The sequence below is a fragment of the Trachinotus anak genome, unplaced genomic scaffold, assembly GCF_046630095.1.
Source record: "Trachinotus anak isolate AG129_WGS33_773 ecotype Australia unplaced genomic scaffold, CSIRO_AGI_Tana_v1 ptg000004l, whole genome shotgun sequence".
Classification (NCBI taxonomy): domain Eukaryota; kingdom Metazoa; phylum Chordata; class Actinopteri; order Carangiformes; family Carangidae; genus Trachinotus; species Trachinotus anak.
In genome coordinates this window covers 17,239,043-17,264,548 of record NW_027273855.1, presented here as the reverse complement: position 1 = coordinate 17,264,548, position 25,506 = coordinate 17,239,043, and the positions used below count along the sequence as shown (strand labels likewise).

The 25,506-nt window shown below is 42.1% G+C and overlaps 1 protein-coding gene across 9 annotated transcripts; it reads right to left on the bottom strand.

Annotated features, from left to right (window-relative positions):
* znf512b (zinc finger protein 512B) lies at window positions 1-25,506 on the bottom strand. 9 transcript variants are annotated; one of them, XM_071476471.1, is made up of 18 exons: window positions 25,088-25,506; window positions 24,292-24,561; window positions 22,562-22,696; window positions 14,301-14,380; window positions 14,017-14,145; window positions 13,490-13,665; window positions 13,095-13,378; window positions 12,923-12,994; window positions 11,917-12,051; window positions 10,875-11,002; window positions 9,557-9,649; window positions 6,916-7,014; window positions 6,115-6,366; window positions 5,618-5,959; window positions 5,145-5,246; window positions 4,895-4,957; window positions 4,301-4,399; window positions 1-3,938 (listed from the first exon to the last, which is right to left on the bottom strand). In XM_071476471.1, exons 3-18 carry the CDS (start codon window positions 22,692-22,694, stop codon window positions 3,594-3,596), a joined length of 2,532 nt encoding a protein of 843 aa, XP_071332572.1. In that variant the 5' UTR covers window positions 22,695-22,696; window positions 24,292-24,561; window positions 25,088-25,506; the 3' UTR covers window positions 1-3,593. The 9 variants fall into 9 exon arrangements, with proteins under 9 accessions (XP_071332572.1, XP_071332573.1, XP_071332575.1 ...); XM_071476472.1 differs by having other exon boundaries at window positions 24,474-24,561; XM_071476474.1 differs by lacking the exon at window positions 14,017-14,145 and having other exon boundaries at window positions 24,292-25,506.

The following is a 25,506-nucleotide window of genomic DNA, read 5'->3' as shown; positions in this document are numbered from 1 at the left end:
TTTAGTCAACAAACTTTTATTAATTAGTTGAGGGATACTAATGCACAGGTAATACAACAAGTTTGGGAGAAAAATTGTAACAGTTCAGACTCAAAGGAGGTGTTGATGCCTCCTACATTAGGTACTATACAGCTTCAATTCAGATATGGAAATCTTTAATACATCATTAGTCTCATTTCACCTGTTACTTATATATCTTAACCAGTTATGAGCTACAACATCATCTCGTAAAACTCTCAACAGTTTCATTACAATGGCCCCGACAACAGAGGTGGGAACCATTTCCTGCTTTTGAAGTAGGTAGCATACAAAATGAGCCGCTGCTGTCCAAATAAAAGGGTGAAATTCTCAGGCTGTCTAAGGGGATTTCTAAGGATTAATCTTGGTTTTGGAAATAACATTGTTGACAAAGGGAAGACGCTTGAGCCTGCTGTTTCCCCAGGTACAAAAGTCACACCACACACAGTCCAGGTAACTAGAAAGCTCCAACAACACTCCTATTTCAAGCCTATTTCATGGTATAGTAAGTGCACTAAATACAGAAACAAACACACATACATATGCCTTGTTGTCCCATATTGAATAGATAATAATAAAGGACTCTCTCATGTGTTTGTCATTGTGTACTGAAAAAGCTCAATTTATGTGCATCATCAAAATGAATAAAATAACAGTGTATGCCGACACATAGGCCTACAATGTTCTTTGTGGTCTACAAATTTTTTCAACCTTTTCTTTTTTTTTTTTTTAGATTTCATAATATGTAAAAAGCATTTTCAAAGCAAACAAACAAAAATAGGGGAGTGAAAAAAGCCATACATTTTTTGAAAAGACACATCAATATCAAAATATCAGCAAGCCAACAAAACCAGCTAAATATGGTGTATTGCTGTACTCTCTAAACATGTTGCAGTTAGCTCACACTGCGGGATAGATATGTGTTTTCCACATCGTAGGAAGACAGATAGTAAAGGGTGTGATAAAATATAAAATACCCACTGTTAAAAGCAGTGCTAAACTATCATATTGCAACACCAAAGCTTGTCAGGTAAACACAGTCAATGTGACGTTATTAATGAAAACGAGTAACAAGCAGCTGATGAACTGATTCTGTGCCACAGCATAACACTCAACGAAAAGTGTTACCATTTCTGACATCCAGTCATTACAAAGGTGCTAACTGTTTAATACACTCTCACACACACACACACACACACACACACACACACACTCTCGCAGACACGCAAACACACACACAAGGACTGGACAACTCATATTGGAAAGGTCCAAGGACCAATCAGTGCTTGTCTTACTTATCCTCTCGGTCAGTTGAACCTGGATAGAAGATAAAGGTCCATCCCACTAACAGAGACAGACACATGCATATTCATCCCCACCTGAATAAACTCCATCAGTTGATTAATTATGGAGGAATTCAGCTCAAATCTTTGCTTAACAATATAAAAGGTCATGGTGTAGGGATGACACACAGATAAATTTCAAATCCAATGTTTCTTGAAAATGTTCAGCTGACCTCAGTGCTTGATTTAAATGATGACATTGACATTTGTTGGTGCAAATTTTAGAGGACTTGCCAGTAAGGAGAAAATGGCAGGATGGATTGATGGACTTAACTGAGTTGTATCAGGTCCTTAAGGTAGAGTGGCAAGTAAAGCACCCTTATTATCTCACCAGAATATCCTCACATCACAACTTTACCCAAAGCTATCAGATTGCTACCTACATAAGACACACAAGAGAATATAAAATAGATTTAGGATCTGTCTTTTTTTCTTCAGTAAGCAAGTCATTATTTTTATGGACATAGACTGTAAATATAAATCAAATATTTATGGAGTTTTCATTTGCTCAAATTGTTAATATAACTGTGGATTCAAGTATCTACTTTAAACATGTTTAAGTGAAAATATTCTCTGATTGCACACATTTTAGATTTGAAAAGTTATTTAATAATATTGGATTACTTTGTTTAAATCTGAAGCTAAACTAGCATTAAGTGATAGAGCAGCCTTAATTCAACAAGACCAGTTATGGCTTTGCATGGTGAGTCATAATTACACGGTCATGTTGGATTACAGATACTATATAGAAAGAGTTAACCACGCTGCTCGTTACTCATGTATAGACAAATTTAGTTTTCCTCTAGTTTAATTTTTCATCAGAGTAAAATATTCCCGCTCCTGTGCCTGACAGCCGCTAGGCTAAGTTGAATACTCCTGGAGTGCAAAAATACAAGAGGGGAGCGAGAAGGGTTAAGGGTTAAAGTGCAAGGCAATAACTTTGAGCATCCAGGAATTAAATTCATATACATCATTATATGTGAATCTTCATTTGCAATTTTTCTGTTTAATAAAAGATTTTTTTGTTTCCTCAACCTCTCTATAAAAGATAGTATTTTTATTCTCTCCTCAGTTCTTCAATTCAAGCTAAAGCAGTGGCCAAATATATGGCCTTCATTAACATGGTGTCACATCATTTGATTGTGCTGCAACGGTGCAACAAGCTTCACACAAAATTCATCCTTCTGTCCAACATTTAGCTTTGCCAGTCTTATTTTAGACAGAATACTTCAAGTTTCTTTTTGTTTAAAATCAATTAAACAATGCCATATTAAGTATTATTGTAACTAACTCATACTTTACAGATGGAAATCTCAAACAATCACTTGTGGTGGTATTCTGCTTACTAACTTCAGTGTAAAAGAACTGTGGAAATAACCTTTTGACACGTAATTCTGGTTGTCAAAGCAGATACCTTTCACTGTCATGTGATGCAGATAAAATAAAAATAAATGTCACTGAAGTGACACCCACGTAGCTGTAGGAAACACAGAGTGAAACATGATTAACAACTGACCAACATTTTAGCTTATATGACATTTGCTTACATGAAATATGAAAAGTATAAAACAATAAAAGTAAAACCAGAAAGAAAGTTTAAAAAAAAAAAATCAAGTTCAAAACGACATTGCACTACAGCACACACTGCAAAAATTCTGATTGCTCATGATCCAATTGGACGTGTCAGGCTTGAAAATGACAGATGGCATCATTGCTTTGAGTATATAGATATATAGATATAGATATTGTACAGTACAGTATATCTGTGAAAAAAATGTGAAAACACTAGCTATCATTTAATGACTTCACCATGCTAATAGAATATCCTTTTTAAAATCTCTCAAACACAACATGAATCTCGTAGAGAGAATTACTCTACATTTGTTTGGAATACTACCTCTGTTTATAAAATGCTATCCATGTAGAAGTCAGGATTTTATCTTCGATTACACCGTCACCCCTGCTGTGAGTACAGAAACTGAAATGTGTGTCTTAAAAAGGAGACAAAAGTGGAATGGAGAAATCAAACACTACTGTTACATGAATATTGTTTCTAACAATAGCCACATCAACTCTGGGGTTTAAAAATCAAGATTGTGTTTTACTTCTTAATGGCTGATTTAACTTTCTTCTCAGTGCCAAGTCCTTGTGGAGTTAGAAAGGTCTTTTAGCTTCCTGGCATTACATTTACAGTAAGCATCCTCTCTGGCTCCTGGGTCGACAAAAGCAGAGCTACTCTGACAATGACAGCCTCTTGGGTTTGCTTCGTCTGGCAGCGGAGGGGATGGGCTGTCTGTTTTGGCCTGAATTAGCACTGTCCGTTGGGTCGGGGATCAGGGTCGGAGATTGTGTTAGGCCCAAGGAAGGAGTCATGGCAAGGGTTGAATTTTGAGTAGTGGCGGGTGCTTCAGTTTTTGTTTGAAGAGGCGCAACCACAGGGGGACGCTCTTTGGGTTTGCGGCCCCTCTTCTTACCAGTGGTGGCACCGTTTCTCACCTCGGCTTTGATCCCATTGTTCTCTGGTGCTTTACTCTTGCTACTGGAGACCACTTGACTGGCTGCTGCACGAAACCAGTTCTGCGGCATTAAAAAAAACACTTTCAGTGATTATTACAAGTTCCAAAGAAAGAACAAGAGCATGTCAACTATAATTAGTAGGACAAATCAACATGTCTGAATACAGAACAATGAAGTCCCAGAAGACTTAGGAACAAACTACTATATAGTGGGAAAAAGTAATTTTGAGGGAACAAAATCAGTAGTAACAAGTTACTTCGTTACACATACTGTATTTGAGCGGGAAAAAAAAGATTAGTATTCCAACAAGACCTGTAGATATTTGGTCCACTTGGTTTACTGTACATTAACAGACATGAAAATGCTGAAATTCGTGTTATGAAATAGTTCAGAACTTCGTTTTAATGTTCAGACTGACCCACCTGTGAATGTGTCTTGCTGATGTGGTACTTGACACCACTCTCTGAACTAAACTCCTTCTGACAGATCAGACAGGTGTACTTCCCCAGTTCTCCACCACCCTGCAACACACACACACACACACACACACACACACACACACACACATGCACACGTATACACACACACACACACACACACACACACACACACACACACGTTATTCCACTTGGTTATTCTCCCGTCATTATCATTAACAGCTCAGCATGTTATCTGTTAGGCATCCATACCAGGGATCAATCAACACTAGAAGCTGAAAATTAATATAAGCATCTGTGTAGACAACAGTTTTCTCACACCTTGTATATTGCGCTGCTATCCTGTGTTGTTTTTAAATCAGGTCAGGAAAGTCGGTAATGTCCTTTATGACTCTTCTAAATAACTATTTTTTTTAGAAGATACGCATGTTCCAATTCTTATACATTCTTATACGTCCATAATTCATCACACTTAATTTCTGTCAGAATTCTGTGCGTGTGTTTTCTTATTTTCATTTTAGTGTCCACACAGACAAATGTAATCAGACTGGTGTCTTTTCTGCAGGTGGGTGTTTGTACCTGGCTGCAGTTGGCGAGGTGGGCTTTCAGTCCTGATACACTGGAATAGACAGCTTCACAGTTCTGAAACAAAAACAGAAATAAATGAGTGAACAAACTTGATTCATATTCCTGCAAAATCAGTAGCTTTAGTGTTAAGAAGCAGGTGCACACTATGAAGGCAAATCTTTGATTCAACATCTTGTTTAATTTTAATATGGAAAGTAATTGTCTGTACATGGCGTCACATTAAGCCAGTTCATGTTCTTACTTCATTCGTGCAGCAGATGAAGCCCTTCTCCTTGACTTGGTTCTTCCAGGTCTCTAGCAGCTCTGGGCTGAAATTGGGGAGGCCAGGGCGGGTGTAGTTTAACTATATAAAAGAGAACGTTTATTTCATTATTCCTAGTAGTTTCACCATGTACTGTGTGTGCAGAGTCTGAGAGAAATGTTTATCTGCTCGTTTCACCTATTACCACTCGCACCTTTAAGTGGAGCCTTTTCATGGAGAGGTAGGCTTTGATGCATGCCAGTGTGTAATCCTTTTTGTTCTTCTGTATGTTTTGAGTGTGTGTTGATATATTTGAGTTGTCGTGCAGTTGTCCTGCAGTGCTAATGTATGTCTGTTCCTGTGCCTGTGTGTGAGCTGAGTGTGCATCTGTTTCTGTCTATTATGGTCTTTTTCTTCATGTCTGCTAGGCATGCAGATCATGTGCGCATAACGCATCCATTTTCTGTCCTCACCCTCTTGCTGTCAGGCACCAGGTCATCCTTGATGCGACGCTTGGTGCCCCAGTCTTTGGCCAGCTCATCCTCTGCTATCTCCTGCAGGTGGAACACTGCTACCTGCGCTGACCGGCGCCTCACCCTCCCGCTGGGGGTTCGTTCAAAGTCCTCCCCCTGGCTCTCATTCTGCACTTTTTTTTCATTGCCACGCTCCCTCTCCTTTTCTTTCTCCCTGTCTTTCTCCCTGGCTTCCCTTTCCTTCTCCTTAGGCTGGGCGGATGGTGCTTTCTCCTGCCAGTCCGTCTTCTCGGGCAGGCTTTGCTCCTTCTTGCCTCCTGATGGAGACTCCTCAGAGGCCACCTGGAAGAGCAGTGGGACACCTCTTTAAGTGGGAAATGTTGAGAAACTTTGGCTACTTAACTTAAATATAAATACAGTAAAATACGCTTATAAACAGTGGAAAACAGCTGTCTCCTTTATTAACTACTATTTCCTTACCCTTAGTGTTTTCTTACCCTCTCTTTGCCAGTGTTGTTGTTGGTGTCAGTTATATTGTCCTTGTTGTTGTTTGTGGTGGCTGCCACGGTGGTGGTGATGCTCGGGGAGTGTTCGGTACGCACATGGTAGTCTCTGCCAGCCTTGGAGCGGTAGGTTTTTCCACAGTGCTGACACAGAAACACAGGCTTCTCATCGTCAGAAAACTCTCCTCCACAACGCTTCTGGTGATACTGGTAGCCCATCAGACTGGAAAAGTGGGCTGAGCAGCCCTGTACAAGTGTGTGTGTGCGTGTGTGTGTGTGTGTGTGTTTGCACACATAATGTTTATGTGATTGTGTGTGGCGAGTGACAGAAATGGGACAGAATTAAAACAGACATTAAGTAGGAAACTGGGTGAGTGAAGTAAAGTGTAGGTTTAATGGAACAACATTACTGCACTTGGTTAATATTTTGTGGTTCCTCTTAAACAGACATTTTTCTGCGTGAAGACATGTCACTGTAGAGAGTCTATTTTTTACGGCTCTTTCTCTTCCTCTCTGCCTTTTGCACTCTAGTGTGAGTAATGGGAAGCAGAGTGTTGATGTGGTTTTGGGCAACATGTCAAGAACAAGGCATAAAGGAAAAAGGAGGGAGAGAGGTAAAAGGAGGCAGACAGAAAAAGAGGAGCCTGAGGAGGAGGGAGAAATAAAATCGAAACTGGCATTTATGAAGAGGGGAAAATGTGATACGAAAGAAAACTTGGACACATGTAATTGAGGGACACAGGAAAGACTGAGAGAAAGAAAAAGAGAAAGGGACAGTAATAAAGGAATGCATACCTCACTGGGACACTTGATTCGTCCCATCTGTTTGAGAACTCGGCGCAGCCTTTCTCGCTCCTCATGCTCGTCACCCGTCTGGCCTTCGCTCCCCGAGGGCTGAGGGGGAACAAACACAACATTGCATAAGTGTGTCCCACCACACTACCTCCCCCTCCTTTCTAACTTTAAAAAAACGGTGATGAAAATGTGTTTTCCATCTTGGGTGTTCACACTGTGCCAGGATCATTAAATCGTTTCATGGTGAGGCTGTTACTCAAGGCATGTTTATGACAACTGTCAAACTCATGTTTTCACTCGAGTGTTGGCTGGTGCCAAACCCCAGCCAAGACCAGAACAACAGATGGTGGGGCTGCCAGGGAGAAGAAAGAAGAGAAGTGCAGGGTACTAGAGAGAGTCTGGACTTGGGAATCCCAGTGGAGCGAACTTCATGTGTTTTCTCATGTGTTAACACACAGAGCAAGAAGTGAGATGGCTTAGACACAACCCTAGCTTTCTGTAAAGGTAGGGAGGAGATGAGATACGGCCAGAGTACTTCACTAATTCAAGTAAATCATGCTCAAGCCTGCAGGCAAGAGAACAGACACAGGCTCAGCCTTTGATTTACATAGACAGGGGAAGAAACCACAGAACAACATCAGCATGTATTCTTAATGCCTCGATCATAGACAGAGCGTGCAAGAGAGCAAGCACGAGAGTTAGACAATAGGCGGCAGTATCACAGTCGCAACCGCTACATCAAGGTCAAACTCAGTGGGTGACCCCCGTCCTTCTGTCAGCCTGCTGTGTTTTCCCACACTGCACTGGGGCTAGGCCATGTGACTGCACTGACAACACACTGGACCCAGGGTCAGTGCAAATGCCAAATCAAATCATATAAAAACCAAGTCAAACTTCCCTGCTTCACCGCAGACTGAATCAGTAAAAGCATTTTTCCAGTTCCCATTTATGGACACACTTCAATGCCTGTGTAAAGATATTGGACCAAGAGACTGAAACACTGTAAAATACAATACCTCAGTGTATTTACAGAAACAACACCTCTGTAAATATGTCCTTAGGTAACTGTCAGGACTTTGTTGCCTGCCATGGACACAAACAAGAAACCTAGCATGAGCCTATACTCAAAGACACAAAGCAACTCTCCCCTTCTCACACATGAATACAACAGTGCTGACAATATAAACTCTATACAGGGGCCACATAGTGTACAATTAATAACATGATTGATACAGCTAACTGTTACATATACAGACATAATAGTGTAGAAACACACCTTAATGTCAAATAAAGTACATTTATCTAAATGCTCAGGGGGCTAGACGTATGTGTAAGATTCAGTGACAAAAATGAAATAGGATAGAATAGAACAGAAGTCTATTTAGCAGCTCTTCGTCAACGTACAGCATAAGAGAAACAGCATAAAAATGCAGCCTAATGTGCTATCTCTTTTGAATTTGTTGCTGTTTAAAGTTTTCTTGGAAGGAAAAGAAATGAGAGTATGACACCAATCAAACCTGCAAATAAAGGCCTTGAGCACAATCACTGACGCCAGCATACTACCACAGAATTCACACAATGGTGGCTTGAAGCCTGTCGCAAAAGTTTTAATTATCTAATCTGAAAACATGTTGCAAAGGTTTAGTAGTTTCCTGAGGAAGACTGAGCATTTTAGTATTAACACACACACATAGTGCTTTCTTTTCCTCTGCTGCACTGGCATGCTGCTCATAAGGTCAGGGCACCACAGGTCTAGACAAATGGAGAAGACAAATGGCGGAATCAAACAGTTTAGCTTGGCCGACACAGATGGCACAGTCATCTATCATCACTATTAAACTGGCAAACATTACACACACAAACCTCCTCACACTCACACTGTACACGTGTATGTGAACGTATATCATATACACTACTGGAAACATGCTTGCAAAAAAAACAAAAAACAAAAACAAAAAAAAACACAAACACACATGCAGTATGCCACAAGGTTTGCTGCACGTACATTCATTAATCTTTCATGATACTTTTTGAAACAGGCAGTGTTGAATTATTCAGCAAACTTCATAGCAGTACCATTGCTCTAATGCAGGAGTGTCATGATAATATCTTAATGAAGCTCTCTGCCGTCGGAGTTAAGACAGCTGGAGGAAGAAATGTGAGCACTTCAAGCACAAGAATACCAGTCACCAGTTCAAATGTATCATCGTTTACAAGAGAGGGGCACAGCAGCTGACAATGAATATGCAACAGTGACAATATAGAGTAGCTCATGGGAATGAAATTCGGTTTTTGACCGTGGTGGCCATCTACATGCAGGACACCTTTAAATGAGCCCAGTGAAAACTGACACTAGCATTCGCATATGGTGGATTTCCATACATAGAGTCACCACTGCAAGTCTGACCACCCCCTGAATAGGTGTAGTGCTTTGGCGTGGTGTCTAATTACTAACTACCGTGTTCAGCGGGTCAGTGTGCCAGTGGCAAAACATTTGTATCCCCGCCTGGATACTGACTACTGAGTGATGGATTAAGGGGCAAAGATCATTCAAAAAGAAGTTGCACAGGCAGCCTGTTTTAAAGTTTGTTATTTGACATTTTGATGCAGGCTTTAGGTATTACAGGATCTGTGGGTGTACCTTGGTGCTGTGTTCAGCCATGGTGTGGTAGTTGAGGCCGGCCTTGGACCGGAACTGTTTGTGGCACTGCTGGCACTTCAGGGCATCCTGGAGCTGCAGGGGTTTAAGGCCAAACAGAGGATCAAATAACATTCCTATGAAAGTAAACTAAGAAGGAGCCCAATCTTGCCGGCTTGGTCTTTTTTGGATCTATCAATATAGCAACATTTCATCTAGAGCCTAATAGAGTTTGTTATTAGTGCACAATTCTGAACAAAATAAAGGACAATGGACATATCAACAAACTTTGGGAACCAGAAAAAGCTAATTTAACACTCAGTGTTCCTTTTCGTAGACTTCTCTCCCTGCCTTGGTATCGATTTGGAGACGGAGGTGTTTTGATGGTGAGTGACCCAGTAGTAATGTGGTGATTCTGTCATTGCTTAACAGCAGGCTGTCACTTTAATGGCACATGGGCCACTGGGTCACAGAGCCATTAAAATGGCTGTAAGAACACTTCTCTCTGAGGACCTAGAGGCTACTGCACCACTCAAGGTGGCTTGTCCTCAAGAAAAGCTCAACATAATGTAGTTATATTAACTTTTTCTATGCTTTACCCCTACTTAGTTTATTACTATGATTGAACATAATTGAGTGCAATGCAAACAGAAGCATAGTGCCCTTCCCTTGATCCATTTCAACTGATATTAGCTTTCATATAACAGCAGATGAGTAAAGGATATTACATGGTTGAGATTACTGTACTGAGATACTGTCCGATGTTATTTCTACAGCCTTCCAATCAATAGCTACTGTAAAGGCTCCCCAGACTCTGCACAATGGGGTCCTCAGGGAGAGGTATCTAATAACATTGCAGCTGAAGTTATAATCCAATGTGGAGATTACAGCTCTGGGTTGAGAGAGTTTTATTCCATACTCAGACAGAAAAAAGTTTAATGATTATGGTATGAAAAAGTTTTGTGCATATGAAAACTGGTTTTTGTTTTTTGTTTTTTTTTGGAGGGGTGGGGGGCATGTGTGCACACATCATGTGTGCTGCAAAGTGTAACATGTTACACAGAATCCTAATTTAAACAGGAGCAGCTCAGATTTTCTTTCCACTGGAATCACATGATGGTATAATGCTAAGGAAATTCATGTCTTATTCAGATTTTCAGCAGGCAGACTCAAATGCAATGAAATCAACTTTGTACTGACATTTGTCTTGGTATGATATTAACTAGTCTGATAGGATTTTTTTTTTTGATTTCACAGTAAACTATACCAGAAGCTGTGACAGCACTCCAATATCTAATGGAAGGCTGTATCACCCACTGACCTTCTGGCAAATCTCCATGTGTTTCTTGAGGCCGTGGATTGTTTTCCTGGTGACGATGGAGCAGGTGGGACATACCACTTCACCTCGCTCTGAGATTGCACGCTGCCATTGGATGTCAGGAACGGCACCTTAGAAACACAAAGATATTACTCTACTGTCAGTTAGCCAATCAAGCATGACTAATATTATGTCCTTATTAGCATAACATTCCCCTCTGTGTGCTTAAGACAAGCAGATCAGGTCTGTCTGTAGCACTTAGGCTGTCAGCATTTGAATGTAATCAGTGTATCAAACAGGTATAACAGATTTTACTTGTCAGTTTGAATTGATAATTAAAAAAAAAAAAAACCTCACCGCAGACATTTCAGAGTTTGTTCCTGTTACTGACCAAATTATTCCCATTGGACCAAGTACTGAAACAGTCAGTTAGCAGAGTTGATGCTAAATGCTTCATCAGATTCATAGTCTTGTTAAATTTTTCTTTGGACAGATGTCACTATGAGTAGTGCTGTAACAATCAACCATTAATTCATTAGTTGATTGTAAGAAAATAGATTAACAACAATTTTAAAGATCAATTAACACTTTCGGAGGTTTCCTGAGCAAAAATCCCAACTGGTCTCAAATGAGGATTTGTTGTTTTCTCTGTTTTATATCATTGTAATTGGGTAATCTGGGAAACTGTGAGCAGCATTTTGAACTATTTTGTGAAATATTAAATATTAAATGTATTAAAAATATTAATTTATTAAATGAAGACCTAATGAATAATTAACTGAGACATTAATCGATAATGAAAATAATCATTAGTTGTAGCCCTAAATTGCTCTATGTTTATCATGTATGTTATTTAGGCCTAATAAAAGTTCTTGGAGGGATGATATCAGTGATGAATTTGAAACGCTAGGCTTCTCATGAATGAAACATTGGGGTTTAGTAAAGAAAAAAACATTAAAAAAACTCAAGTATTATGATTGCACTGGTATCACTGGTAACATTTTTGAATGACAATTCCTAAAGCCCTAAATTTATCGGTTTTCACCAGAGCTTGTTGTGCCTTGGTCTTTCCTGGAGGATTGACTTGGAGTAGGTCTTCTCTGAGGCTCCTCACTGAACCCACTCCCCTCTGCTCTCTTCGCCCGGCCTGCTTTCAGCTTCTCCTCCACCTTAGTCATACCTGTAATGCACACACAAACACACACACACACACACACACACACACACGTGAGTCATGGTAATAATTAATAATGAAAAATATTCAAGGTAAAGTGAGAAATACAAGCAGAGAGGGACAGATGGAGGACAATGCTGAACAAGAGAAATACAAAAAAAACCAGAAAGATGATACTGAATATATGAAAAAAGAAAAATGACTAAGTGTGAGTGGGTTCAAAAGAGAGACAGAGATAGAAAATTGAGAAAAGAAGGTTGTTTATGAGTTGCACCAGAATAGTCACAAGCAGACTGAAAGGGAAGAAGAGAGCGCAGTGAGCCCTACAAACTGTGGATGATTTGTTCAATGAGAGCTGATGAGTAGTTTACAACACTGTGCATGGAATGAGTCAGTGAACATTTTCAACATATGAATGAGACTGAAAGAGAGAGAGAGGAAGCAGCGTGATGTCTGCTTGGTGTGTGAGTCACTGATTCAGTTAGCCACATATGAAACACCTCTACAACTGCCACATCAGCACTGGCCGATACCATTGATCAATAGGAGTAGAGAGCGCTCGCATAGCCAATCACATGATGTATTAAAGTCCTTTCGAACAAGCTCCAAACCCACAATCACCATAACTATCTTCCAGCAGTGGTACATTTGGTTTCCACTATTCAGTAAATAATCACAGGGTTCCTGAGGCCGGCTGTATTGTCAGCAATCAATGATGAATCAGCCAGCACAGCAAAAGATTACAATTTCTTTTATTCATTTATTAATATTACACCCACATGAGATGACAATACAAAGCTGTTTGATTATTATGGGCAATAAAAAACATGGTTAACTGTCAACAAAAGGGTGAAGTGAAAGAAATTTTGATATCTACCTTTCAATCCAAATGTTCCAGATATGGACGGCTGCTCTCCAGTGAATTTCTTTGGAGTTTTCTGCTTCCGTCCTGGCTCAAGAGAAAAACAGAGCAAGGAATGGTCAAACACATACACTGCAAGTGTAACGAGACTATGAAGTCCATCACAAAAGATATGCTGTAATCTTACTGTGCCTCATTCGCTCTGGGTCTTCGTCAGGGAAAGAAGGGGGAAGACTTCCCCCCTCACTTTCACTGCCCCCTGCGTCAGACGACGTGCTTTGGGACTGCGACTGCTGGGACTGAGGAAGGACTGGCTGGGACTGGTGAATCTGCTGTGAAGGCTGGCTGTGGCTGTGCTGTTTCCTCTCACTCTTCTGGTGGGCCAGCTCCCCGTTCTGAGAGGGTGTGGACACCTCGTGGGTCTTTTTCACTTTGAAGAACACAGGAGAGGGGGGACTGTTCTCCATGGGCCTGAATTCACAGACCGAAGGAGGACAGTTTTGGGCAGTCAGCATTAGGACGTTACTAACACCATAATGTGGGTCAGTGTGGGTGGGAATTTGAGCTCTAAATCCCAGTCACCTTTTCTTGGTGTTAGACTTGACAGGGGTCTTTTGAAGTTTAGGCTGCTCGTCCTTGGGCTCCATAGTAACCCTGTCGGGGTGGTTCCACAGCTTGTGCTTCTGCAGGCGCACCTTTGTGGCAAACACTGCCTCACAGTAGGGACAGCCATGACTCAGCTTCTCGGCAACGGTGGCCTGATACAAACAGAGACATGAGGAGAGGGGATTTAGAGTGAGCTTCCTCTCTGTGCATCTGTGCAGATGGCAGTTGGTAGCTGTTACTGGATATCCTGATCATAGGTTCCTTCAACAGCCTAACTAATCGCTCACGTACGGTCATTAATTACTGGAGAGTATTTGGAGAGTGAGCAACATACATTATCTAGAAGTTTAAACTGATCTCCCCACTCAGTTATCACTGACTATTATGGTCCTTTACTTGAGGCTTTTCTTCAATACTTTACTGTGATCCACTGTTAACATCTACTCTGAAGCACAAGGTAGAAATAGCCGCATAGCAGGAAAGAGCAGAGGTTAGTGACTCACCCCCTGGCAGCGTTGATAGTGGTACTTGACGCCATAGATGCTGGGAAACTCTAACCAGCAGCCTGAACACGGACACTTAACCCTGGAGCGCCGCTTAAACTCTTCCTTCCATTGTACTATCATATGGGCCTGCTCAGGGGTGAGGAAGAGAGAGTTGAATACATGCAAGGGTTATCGCTATACTGTGCTGTATATTATGCATATTCATGGGGAGCCGCCTACTCTGTTGCAAGAAAAATGAAGCCCACTTCAAACACCCACTCCGTTCAAACAGAATTACTCACAGGGATGCTTCTCAGTTCCTGCACTTCTGCTTTAGGACGACCTTTCCTCTTCCCCTCTGCTGGCTCATCACAAACCGGACCTGGCAAAATGAGAGCAAAAACCATTTCTGAGTTCACACTGCTAAGTCAAAGTAGTGCCAGTACTTCATATTCATAGAATGGAGATATTAATTACGTGGGGTATCATTTGAATCTCAAAGACTAGTTGCATTCGGACCTGTATGTTCTAGATCTATCTTGATCTAACCACTTTTAGATATTTTCTTGGCGCTGCACAAAACCCCAAAAGTAAAATACCTTTTCACGCCGCTAATTATGGTCATATATTCAAACTACATGAACACATACAGTATAACGAACAAATACAGCTATGGTGGTGGGTTTGAATAGTGAGAAGCGTTAAGATGTGGTCAGAGAAACTAAGGAGGAGAGAGCATGTGTGTTAAGGGGTGTGTGTTTGTGAGAGAGAGAGAGAGAGAGAGAGAGAGAGAGAGAGGGCAGAGTGGGTAAAGGCCTTCTGTTGAGCCAAATAGATCAGCTATAAATCCATAGTGCCTGTGTGAACCTCTGACACAGCACACAGCAGACCGACCGCCTCAGCTCTCCCTCTGCTCTCTATTACCCCCTCCCTCCATCTCTCACGCTGCTGCTTTCCACTTTTCTCATCCCATGTCCAGCTTTCTCACTTTCCTTCCTTTTTCCCTCCCCACACCCTTCCTGAGCTTTCTCCATGTGAACTTCAGAGGACAGGCAGCGCGCTGGCTCATTACTGGTCTCTTTTCTGCCACAATTAAACCCCTGCACTATCAGCCCCGCACTGTATTTCCTCTATACACTGCTTCTTGAGAGAGGGAGGGAAGATGGAGAGAGCCGAGGATGAGTGTGTGCATGTGGGAAAGAGAAGGGGGGTGTGGGGGGGTGGGGGGTGACAAAGGGAGAGAGGAGAGCAGAGGATGCTGAGGGAGAGAGGAGAGAATTGCAGAGGCGTATGACTTCTTCCTCTGACCAAGCAGAATACTGAATGACAGTGCTGCAGGTAGGAGCTGAGGCTGTGCTCTGTTCTTCAGAGTGATATATCTTTACATGCGCTCTCAACTCGGCTGCATTGATCTGGAAAGGCCGGGTAGCGGCAGCAGAAACAAGGCAAGCAAGAGACACAGATGCTATTCAGTCATATCAGATCTAGGAAATGTCAAAGGGAAACTACCTGGAGTAGAGATGATAGACCTTTGTTGTGAAGTGGAATGCAGCAGTGGTCTTGCACAGACTCTCTTTTGAATCTCTTTCACTTCCCCATGGTGAGGAACACAGCACTCTGTCTGCCAACTGCTTTCTTCTCCTACAAACTCACTGACGAGCAGCGACAGGATGCACACATGCCTGCTGCAGCCCATTTGCGGCCGGTCCCAAAGTGGATCAGAGCACTCTGTGTGCCTACCAGGATTATAAAAATGGTTGGAGGATTTCTCATCAAATAAATTAACTGACTTCCTGCCATTATTGCTCATACAAAAAAAAAAAAAAAAAAGCTCATGTGGGCAAAAGAATAGCCCTCAACCCAAAAAACATCTCTCTTTCTTATGTCAGTGATGTTGATGTTTATAAGAAACACTCCAAGACTCACCTAACGCGACCTCCCCTTCTCATTTCCCTCTGTGTTTTATTACACAGTATCAACTTTCCCTTTTTCTCTCATTTGTCTTCTTTTTGTTTCTCACTCACAAGCACAGACACAAACACAGGCTGAAGGATTACATGTAATCTTTTACTTCAGACTCACAGTAATAAGGTAGAAAGAAAATAAGGCAAGGCTGAATAAGATTGAATGAGAGGTAGCACAGTGTTGCTGGCTGTGTTTGGGAATAGTTCATGACACAAGATGTAAACACATGCGTCAAAGCACACACTGATACACACAAATAAGTACACAAAACCATTACCAGTGTGTGTGAGTGTGATTTGTGTGCATGGATATGAGTGTATTAATATTCTCCTGGCGACACAGCATTTCTCTATTAGCTGTCTGGGTAGCAGCTGGAGAGGTGATGCAGTCGGCGCTGCAGCCCTTGTGCTGAGGAGGAAATTGAGCATGCATTCTAATTCCTGTCTTAGAAAATAAAGGTCTTGTAAAAGAAAGGCATAATTAATGAATTCTGCTCTTGGGAAAGATATGTTCTTGTTGCTATGGGAATAGGATCCACTTGTCTTAGTTACCACTATCAGAGGCCTCTTTGCAGCAAGCAGAACAATTAGGCCCTCATACAGTAGGCTACAATGCAAATAGGCATGTGTACACAAACACACACACACACGCCAAGGCAGGACAGGTGCAGGTGCAAACTCACAGTAAAAGTTTACAACAGTACACAACAGCACACTTGTCTTTCCTGCCGTGATATGCAAACACAATAAAGGGTGTTCAGTGTCTTTTACTTTGTTTTGCTTGCTTGAATATGGGTAGCACGCTCTGGCTCTCAGACGCTCCAGCAATAACAAGCATTGTCTTGGTATGAAACAAAGCAGGCCCATTGTGTCAAATCTACAGCCTGGTTCTCAGGCACAGGCCATGGGGATAAAACAGCTGTTCAACTAATGTCAGAGTATGACTCGCTCCCAGCTGTCTGCAACTGTTGCTCCACACTGGTTAACCCTGACAGAGGAGAGGAGAGGAGAAGAGGAGAGGAGAGGAGAGGAGAGGAGAGGAGAGAAGAGAAGAGAAGAGAAGAGAAGAGAAGAGAATAGAAGAGAAGAGAAGAGAAGAGAAGAGAAGAGAAGAGAAGAGAAGAGAAGAGAAGAGAAGAGAAGAGAAGAGAAGAGTCAGGGCCCAGGAGTGCTGGCAGCTGCCTAATGATCTCAAATAACCTCTGAGTTCTCCTAGCTACGCCTGCAACTGCTCCCCCTGAGTGCAAGGGTGCACACATTACCCACAAACACACACTCACATATACACACACAGGCGCACACACAGAACAGTCATTTGTTTTCTTTGACAAACACTCACACAGGAGCCTTTGTCTGTGTCTGCACAGTAGGGTTTTAGACATACTGTAGTTTGGAAAGACAGCGCACACAAATACAAGCACCACTCACCACTGACACAGCTCCGTGGAAAGAAGACATAGTATCACTACTTCCTCAATCTCAACAGACAATAGATGGAGAAATTGATACACCTGGACACAGTGTAGAGTAAACACACTGACAGAGTGTAACTACCTCCTGTATATGTAAGCTGTCCAACCACTTTTTTTTTTTTTGCTTTCAGCTTTATACTTTTACTTCTTCACAACTTTCCCCTCTGTCACACATTCTCTGTTTAGTGGCACGTCAGCACACACACACAGACACTCACACTCACTCACACAAATACACGTAGAGTACAAACCCATCATATACGCACCTCTCTTTGAAGACATCCCCATAATTCCCTCCCAGTCAGGCCTGATTCCAGACAGTGAGTAAGAAGAAGAAGAGAGGTGGAGCAGCACCAGAGCAGTGCTACTCAGACACTGACTAACTGAATGAAAACCAGACTCTCTCGGTGAGTTCGGCGCTCTCTCTCTGTCTTTGTTTTTTTCTTTCTCTCTCTCACTCTCTTTCTGCCCTCCCTCTCTCACTCTCTTTCTGTCCCGCTCTATATCTAAGCTAATCTCTTACATATATACACTTGTTGACACAAACATACAAACATGTTTCAACTCGTTTTTTCTTGCTTATTTATATTTTTTGTGGAAAATTTGCAAAATACCTCTTCTGATAATTACTGATATTTAAAGTGGACAGCCATTCTTCAATAGAAATGTATATCACTCGGGACGTGCTACAAGGGGTCGCGGGGTCGGGTAAGTGTGGCTTTACACATATTCCACTGGGATCATTGCAAAGAAGAAGATGTGAGCTGATTTCATCACCTCTTCGTTTATTACTGTCTATAATATTTTGTTGTTCTGTGAGATAGATAATGACACAGTGCATTAAACTTTAGGGCTAGATATAATGGACTGAACCCACCATCAGCATCAGTGACAGTTATTCTTTGACATTACTACTGGGGGCACCAAAGATCTGAAATTTAAAACTGTCAATACAGAGACTTTAACAGTTGTATTTTTTGAGGACATAATTCATTCATTCATACTTTATTTCTTGATTAGTATACGAGGAGTGAATCTCCAAAGGAAACACCAACTTTAACTGTCCTCAGAGGTCTTAACTTCTGTAAAGGAAATCACTTTGTCTAAGAGGCCAGGACTCACCACACAGACCTGTGTTAGGCTATCAGTTTACTGGCACCACAAAACCACATTTAAAGCAGCCAAATCAAAGAAAAGAGCTTGGGCTTAAGATTCCTGCTACATAATCTGGTGACTCACAGTACCTCGACAGCCTCTTCAGACCTGCATTGATTTTACAGCCTTCCACATCAGCTGCATGCTTTATATTATTGGAAACCTAATCTGTTGCCTGATGCCCATTTGGCCCACGGCCAATAGTGTGTTTAGTGACATCCAATCACAACAGCTTCGGATGACTGGACACATATGTGGCCAGTGAATTCCTGGGGGATGATGCTGACAGGTGAACTGACAGCGAAGCAGATAAAACACTTTTAAATGTAAGGCTGACAGGACAGAAAATTAAAATATGAAAAATGTAAACAGAAGATGGTGGAGTTTACAATCGTTGAACTGAAACAGGCACCCACGAAAAAAGGCATGTGTCTATGCAACAGTGCATACAGTACTGTATATGCGAGCCAGACAGACAATGCCTGCTCCAGACTGTTTGCAGTGCCCTCCTTATGGACAGTGACTCACCAACTCAATCTCTCTCCTCTTCTATTTCCCTGTGCTTCCTATAATCTGCCATCCTCAAGCCTGCCAAATAAAGGTGTGACAAAGATGACAAAGGGCTCTCCTCAAAACGAGACGCCGCATCAGGCTGAAAAAAGCAACAGAATTCAATTTCACCCCAAAACAAACATTCTCCAATCTATAGCTCTGTATCGATTTTATCTTTCGGTATTTCACTAATTTGGGAGACTCAAAGCATCAGCAGGCGAGAACTACAAAACATATGAAATATGAGACGTGAGAACAGTGAGGATGGGTAGGGGTAGGGTAGAGAGGGTTGCAGGGATGGAATTGACTGTGGCAGGAATAGTGAGGTTGGAGGCCCGGTAATTCACTGCTGCTGATAATGCTGCCTAATAAGTGAGACAAGAGAGAGATGAAGAGTTTGGGGGAGGATAAAACGGAAAGGAATGACAGTTATGTGTGGAGAATTGGACAACAAACAAGTGATGGAAAGTGTGACAAAGCAATAGATAGAGAGGAGAAGCGAGAGATTGCTGCTGAAGCAAATATGCAGGGTCAGCAGATGGTGACTGTGGGCCTGGAATGAAGGTCCTGCAGTCAGAGTAGTGGACTGTCATTTGAGAGCGCACGTGCCAAACACACACACACAGACATGTAAACACAAACAAAGCGCACAAACTAACACGTTCAACATTCACACATAGCCTTGAGCATACAAACCTCTGCAGACTGCTTGCCCAACCCACTTACCCTTCATCCCTCCCCATATAAACAGAGACTGCATCAAGGCCTTGCCTACAGCATTTTGGCAGAACATCCAAATACTTTTACGTTGTTTGACAGCTATTGGTGGAGAGAAAAATGACAAAACTAGGGTTCTAATTAGATGTCAATGTGAAAAAAAAATCTGCAGCAAAGCAGCAAAGAGAGAAACAAAGAGAGATCATGTCACCCTCAAGGACCACATCCTTTCCTGTGAGTTGTCTGGTGTGGCAAGGTGACAGCTCAACCACGACGCTCTAGGAAAGCACACAAACCCCAATTTTAGTCTTTGTTTCCTTGTATAGAAGCAGAGAGGGATTTCACACAGGATTCCTTTATAGTTACTATTATGCAAAATTTCCGACAGGGACATTTATCAATCTGTGTAAGAACTGATAAAACAGCAAGGCCAGCGACCAGTGGGAAGAGGGCAGATAATGTGGTACCTGGTTATTTGAAGAGCACACTGTGCACAATGGGCCTAGACGGAGCATTGAAAAACCTCCACAGGGAGCCTTAGATATTAATGCCTTTGTTTCCTCAAACCGTAGCTCACAGCCCCCCTGGGATAGATGAGCTAGCGCCAGACTCATTATGATTAGCACTGTAGCATTTCTCCTCATCATTACCTATCGAAAGCTCAAGCCAGTCACTGATGAGTAATAAGCTAAGAAGGCCAAATTTAAAAAGATGGCTTTTTGTATGGAAAAAGTATTTTGATGTAGAAAGAGCTGGTGTTTCACTAGATGGAACAGGCCATTCGCAGTCAACGAACACCCTCTTGCTTCAGCCTTGACTACATCTGAGGAAATTTTAAGTCAGCTGTGGTGTGATGGTTGGGGAATACAAACTCCACTGTAATCAAGTGCCTTTTTGAAATGAAAATGTACAATACCTCATGCATTTCTTATGCTCTGCTTTGTGTCTAAATGAAGTCCAACTTTTACATTAGGTTCTGCATGTGTTTCAGTAGCCTTGTGTTCCCCCTTAAGGTTGCTGGATGGTCTTAGAGAATCTTCAAACCATAATCACATAAAACTAAGTCCACTGGCAATGTTACCAACTAAGCCTCTCTAAAGGCTAGGGAAACCCCTGGTAATGTTCCAGATAAGAGCAACTTTCCAGCCAAACAAGACAATTCTTCAGCTACAACGTAGTGGAATGTAGATTCTTATCTTGTGCAATCAAATACTGCTGGAAGCTGTCCTTAAATCAGATTTAACAAAAACAGACTCCTTAGCACTGACTTGCAATATCAAAAACATTGATATAATTACTGTAGTCATAATTCTGAGAAGCTTTACTTTAATGAGAGTCAATGCAGATCAACTGTAGAAAGAGAAAATGAAACAGACGTGCAGAAACAGTAGAGTCAAATTACCAGAAAAAGTCCCGTAAAAACCAGGATCATCACCTGTATTAACATTACTCGACACATAAACACACACAGTCGCAATCATCAGCCTTACTCATTAACAAACCTCAGCAAAGTGTGTTTCTCTCAATTCTAGCCTTCAGTCACAAAATGATCAGGGCAGAGTCCACCTCCAACTTTACACCGATTGATTTATAAACAGTCCTTGTTTAATGAGTAATAAAGTGTAAGAAGTCTATAAAACATAAGACTGAGAGGCTGCAGAGAAAAACCTGCCATTCAAATACACTGCCTTCTGCTACATAAAATCCTTTAATAGCAAAGACAACACAGCAGCCAGCAGCCTCTATACAATGAGGAGTTGGAGAACATACGGTGGGCCTGTGCTATACTGCTAACTGTGATAAGATTAGGCAGAAAATCATGAACATAAAAAATAAGCTTTGGACAGCAAGCAAACACACACACACACACACACACACACACACACACACATGCACGCACCCACACAAGCGTGCAAATCCAGCCTACAGGGCTGAATATTAAGAAAACAAATTGAAGCACCTAGTCTAGATGTTGGTGCTCCGTGTGTGTGGGAATGAGAGGCTATTTTGTAGTAACCAAAACAACTGGGTCATATTAGAGCAGCCCCAGTTTTCCAAGTCTGCCTGACTCCATTAACAAAGTCATGATGATCTGCTGGTTATTGGATTGAAACATAATTCCCCAGTCCGGCTCTCTCTTTCCAAAATCTTCCATCTCCATCCAGATGGCTTGGGTTTTCACTCATGTCAGTGCTTGGCAATACTTGTTTGTTTGGTTTTCTCACTGTAAGGCAGTCTGAGGAAAAATGTTGTAGTTTCCAGGCCCTTCTGTGGTGAGAGGGGTAGAATTACATTGAGGATGGGGAACCATTGATTCTTAGTAAAATATAACCCATTCAAAAAAGCAGCAGGGACAGTTTTATGTATGGTATGTTGATCAAATCCTTGAGAAACAACTCTGAAGTTCTGAAAAAGCCTAGAATTACAAAACTCCAGCCGATGGAATATAGACTAATACGCAAAAATACAATTGCAAATGTCACATATGTGTTAGTACGTCATGTTGTATGCAGACAATAGCTATTCTTTACGCTGCAACTACCACGTGGAATTCACCCTGGAATCAGTCCAGGAGCAAACCTCGGTCACACAAACAAAAGCTCTCCCAGTTCCCACATTTAAAACAATCTGTGAAGAAATGCTGCATAGATCTAAAGTCACACACGGTTTTCATTCAACAAAGTGTACCAGCTCATTACTCACTATGTTTGTTGTTGTTTTCAGACACTGGCGTGGTTCTGACAGGCTCCTGGGGATGTCCATGCTTGGGGGTCCGGCCCCTTGGCAGCCCTGATGAGGACAGCTTCCCAAGCCTAGGGCCACTTGGGCTCTCCATGCCTGTAATGGTAGTTGAGGGGGCACAAACACACAGGAGAGGTAGATAGCTAGAGGCAATATTGGTATGCTTTCTGCCTTCATTAATCCTGTTCCATTGCTTGTCAAAACATTATTAGCAATGTCCACTGCATCAATAGCCTGTGATGATGCTGCCTCCTTGTTCTATAATGCACTTTCTTCATGTCGGCCATCGGTGCTATTGGACTGAAGGTTATCCGAGTGGAGCCGCACACATCATTTGCAGTGGTAATGAGGGTGTGACCTTCCATGTTTCATTTCAAAATCAATACTCTCACTTACACACTAACTCCATGCTCTGCCCATTAAACAAAAGGTGACTCAAAGATAGGTGGGGGATACAAAGCTCCCTTCCTTTCTGTCTTTATATGAAAACCAGTGATGCACTCTTGCACTCTTGATCGGGTCAAATGGTCAGCACCAAAGTTTTTTTTTTTTCTTTTAAATCAGGGCTAATCCTCATTTGTTGTCTGCTAGATAGATCACACAGCAAAGCCCAACAATCCATTTTAAATCTCATCACCATCATCATCATCATCCATAGTAAACCTATATGTCAGTTGTGGGCTCTTGGTGCTGAACCCTCATTCCTCGACAACATGGGACAGTCTAATGGATGAAGGCTGACAATCGCTAATTATGCTAAGTGGGACCGATTACGATCCAACATGCTTTTTCTTAGCACACATTCATGTCACTCTCCTAATGAATTACAACAGCACACAAAGGGTCAGTCAGTGGGGGCCATTCAGTGTCCATTTACACGCCGTGCAATTCACTTTACACTGAGTGATGACACCTCATCCCTCACAGTCATAATATGCTCACAGTCTGATATAAGGTATTAATAAATTTGATTTTTAAAAGGCATGGTGAGCTCGCTGCACAGTGCAAGTTGCAGAAACACTGCACACACCAACACTAGACACCTTCCTTCCTTTTCCTGTATGATGTGTCAGAGTGTGAAGAGAGGGTGCATTCAACTACTGCAAATAAACAGATGTTGTGAGAGAGAAGACAAGGTGGACTGGTCTGCTGAATTATCACTGGTGAAAAAAAACATTAATTTCCTTTAAGGTAACAGAGTGCGTGTAATATTTACTAGTGAGTTTCAATAGTGACACAATATCGTGGACTATGAATTTTGATTTCCTCTGTTAGAAAATGGACATTCCTATAATATTCCTGTGGCACAACAGTTTTTTAGGTTTGCTCTGATGTTTTAACACCGTGACCCAATTTTTAAAAAAAACAAAAAACAAAAAAAAAACATTGCAGCTGGTGTTTTCATAAAAGATCAGCTCTACAAGTAAACCACAGCCCCCTAACAGTAACTACATACATTTTGCCAGACACAACAAAACCTGGTGACACCCACTCACATCTCCTCACACAATCTGCTGACAAACCAACCTGGAAATAAGTATTCTAGCTCCGCACATGGCACACTGCCATGCTGTGTGTGTGTGTGTGTGTCAACTACAACAAGGCTACAGAGTTTCCTATTTGAGCGGTTAGGAAAAAGAAAGCTCCACTTCACTTCTCTTCTCTTCTCTTCTCTGCTCGGCCACACCTACCTGAAGTGTCGGGCAGTCACCCAGAGCCAGGGGCCGGGTGGCCCCGGGTCACCCACGTGAGGGCGGAGGAGGAGGAGGAGGAGGAGGGGGGAGGAGGGTGGGGGTGGGGGGTGGGGGGGTCAGGAGACAGGCACCTAAAGTGGGCGTTTTTCCACCAATGTTATGTTACATGGCAATCACACCTGCTGTGCGTCAAGGACCGGTCAGACTGGGGTTGGGGGGGCCAGAAAGGAAGAGGACAGTCGTCACCGTCGTCCTGTTCCCCCCACTCTGCGGATGACGACGAGGTGGAGGAAAAAAAAAAAGAGCAGGGCAGGAGAAGAGAAATTACAATTTCGTCTGTACATGAAAAGAAAATCCAGGATACTTTCACCTTATTCCCAGCTTGCAGTTGCCTTGCCCCCCCCCTCCGTCCCCGCATTAATATGTATACCACGAGGCACTTCTTCAACCTCTGTCTTCTCGTTAAACACTCCAGAAATGTTAGAAATAGCCAGGAAAGATAGGTAGGTCCCCGACTCCTTGAGGAAAAATATTAGAATACGGGATGGTTTATATAGGCAGTGAAGCAAAATGGCGACTTTATTACGAAGGAGGAGTAAAAAAAAAAAAAAAAAAAAAAAAAAAAAAAAAATCCTTGCGCTGGCTGGAGCTAAAGGGAGGCACAAAAATATGTTTAGTGCAGTAATTTCGACGGCTGCGAGACAGTTGGTTAGAGTAAAAGAAAACGAAGCGAAGGAAAATCAGCAGAAGCGCCAAATCTCAGTCGGTTTTGGTTCACTCCTCGGCTCCTTACCTCGGGATTATTTCGCTTTTTTATACGGATATTATCTCGGCGGCCGTGTACAGTATTACAGTAATGTGTGTTGGGTCATGCGCGTATCCACTCCACCTTTGACAGTTGCAACTACAGTCTTGAGGCAACTTGCAAACTCTCGCGTTATTATTATCTATATCGAGCAGATTAATTTTGGGGGGTTTTCTGTCTGATAAACTCGCTGCAATGCCGGGTCGTGCTGCTCTTCCGACGTAACGGCGCTCGTCCCTGACGAAAAAGGGTCAGGGCTGAAATTCCTTAAATCAACCTCCGCCAAGTGTTTTCATCTATTTGCCGCTAAACGCTCTCTCCGCGCGTCCTCCAGCCTATCGCAGCTCTACCAGATCAGACAGGGAGCATGGTCATTGTCCGGTCTGTGGTAGGCTTTCTCCGGTTGT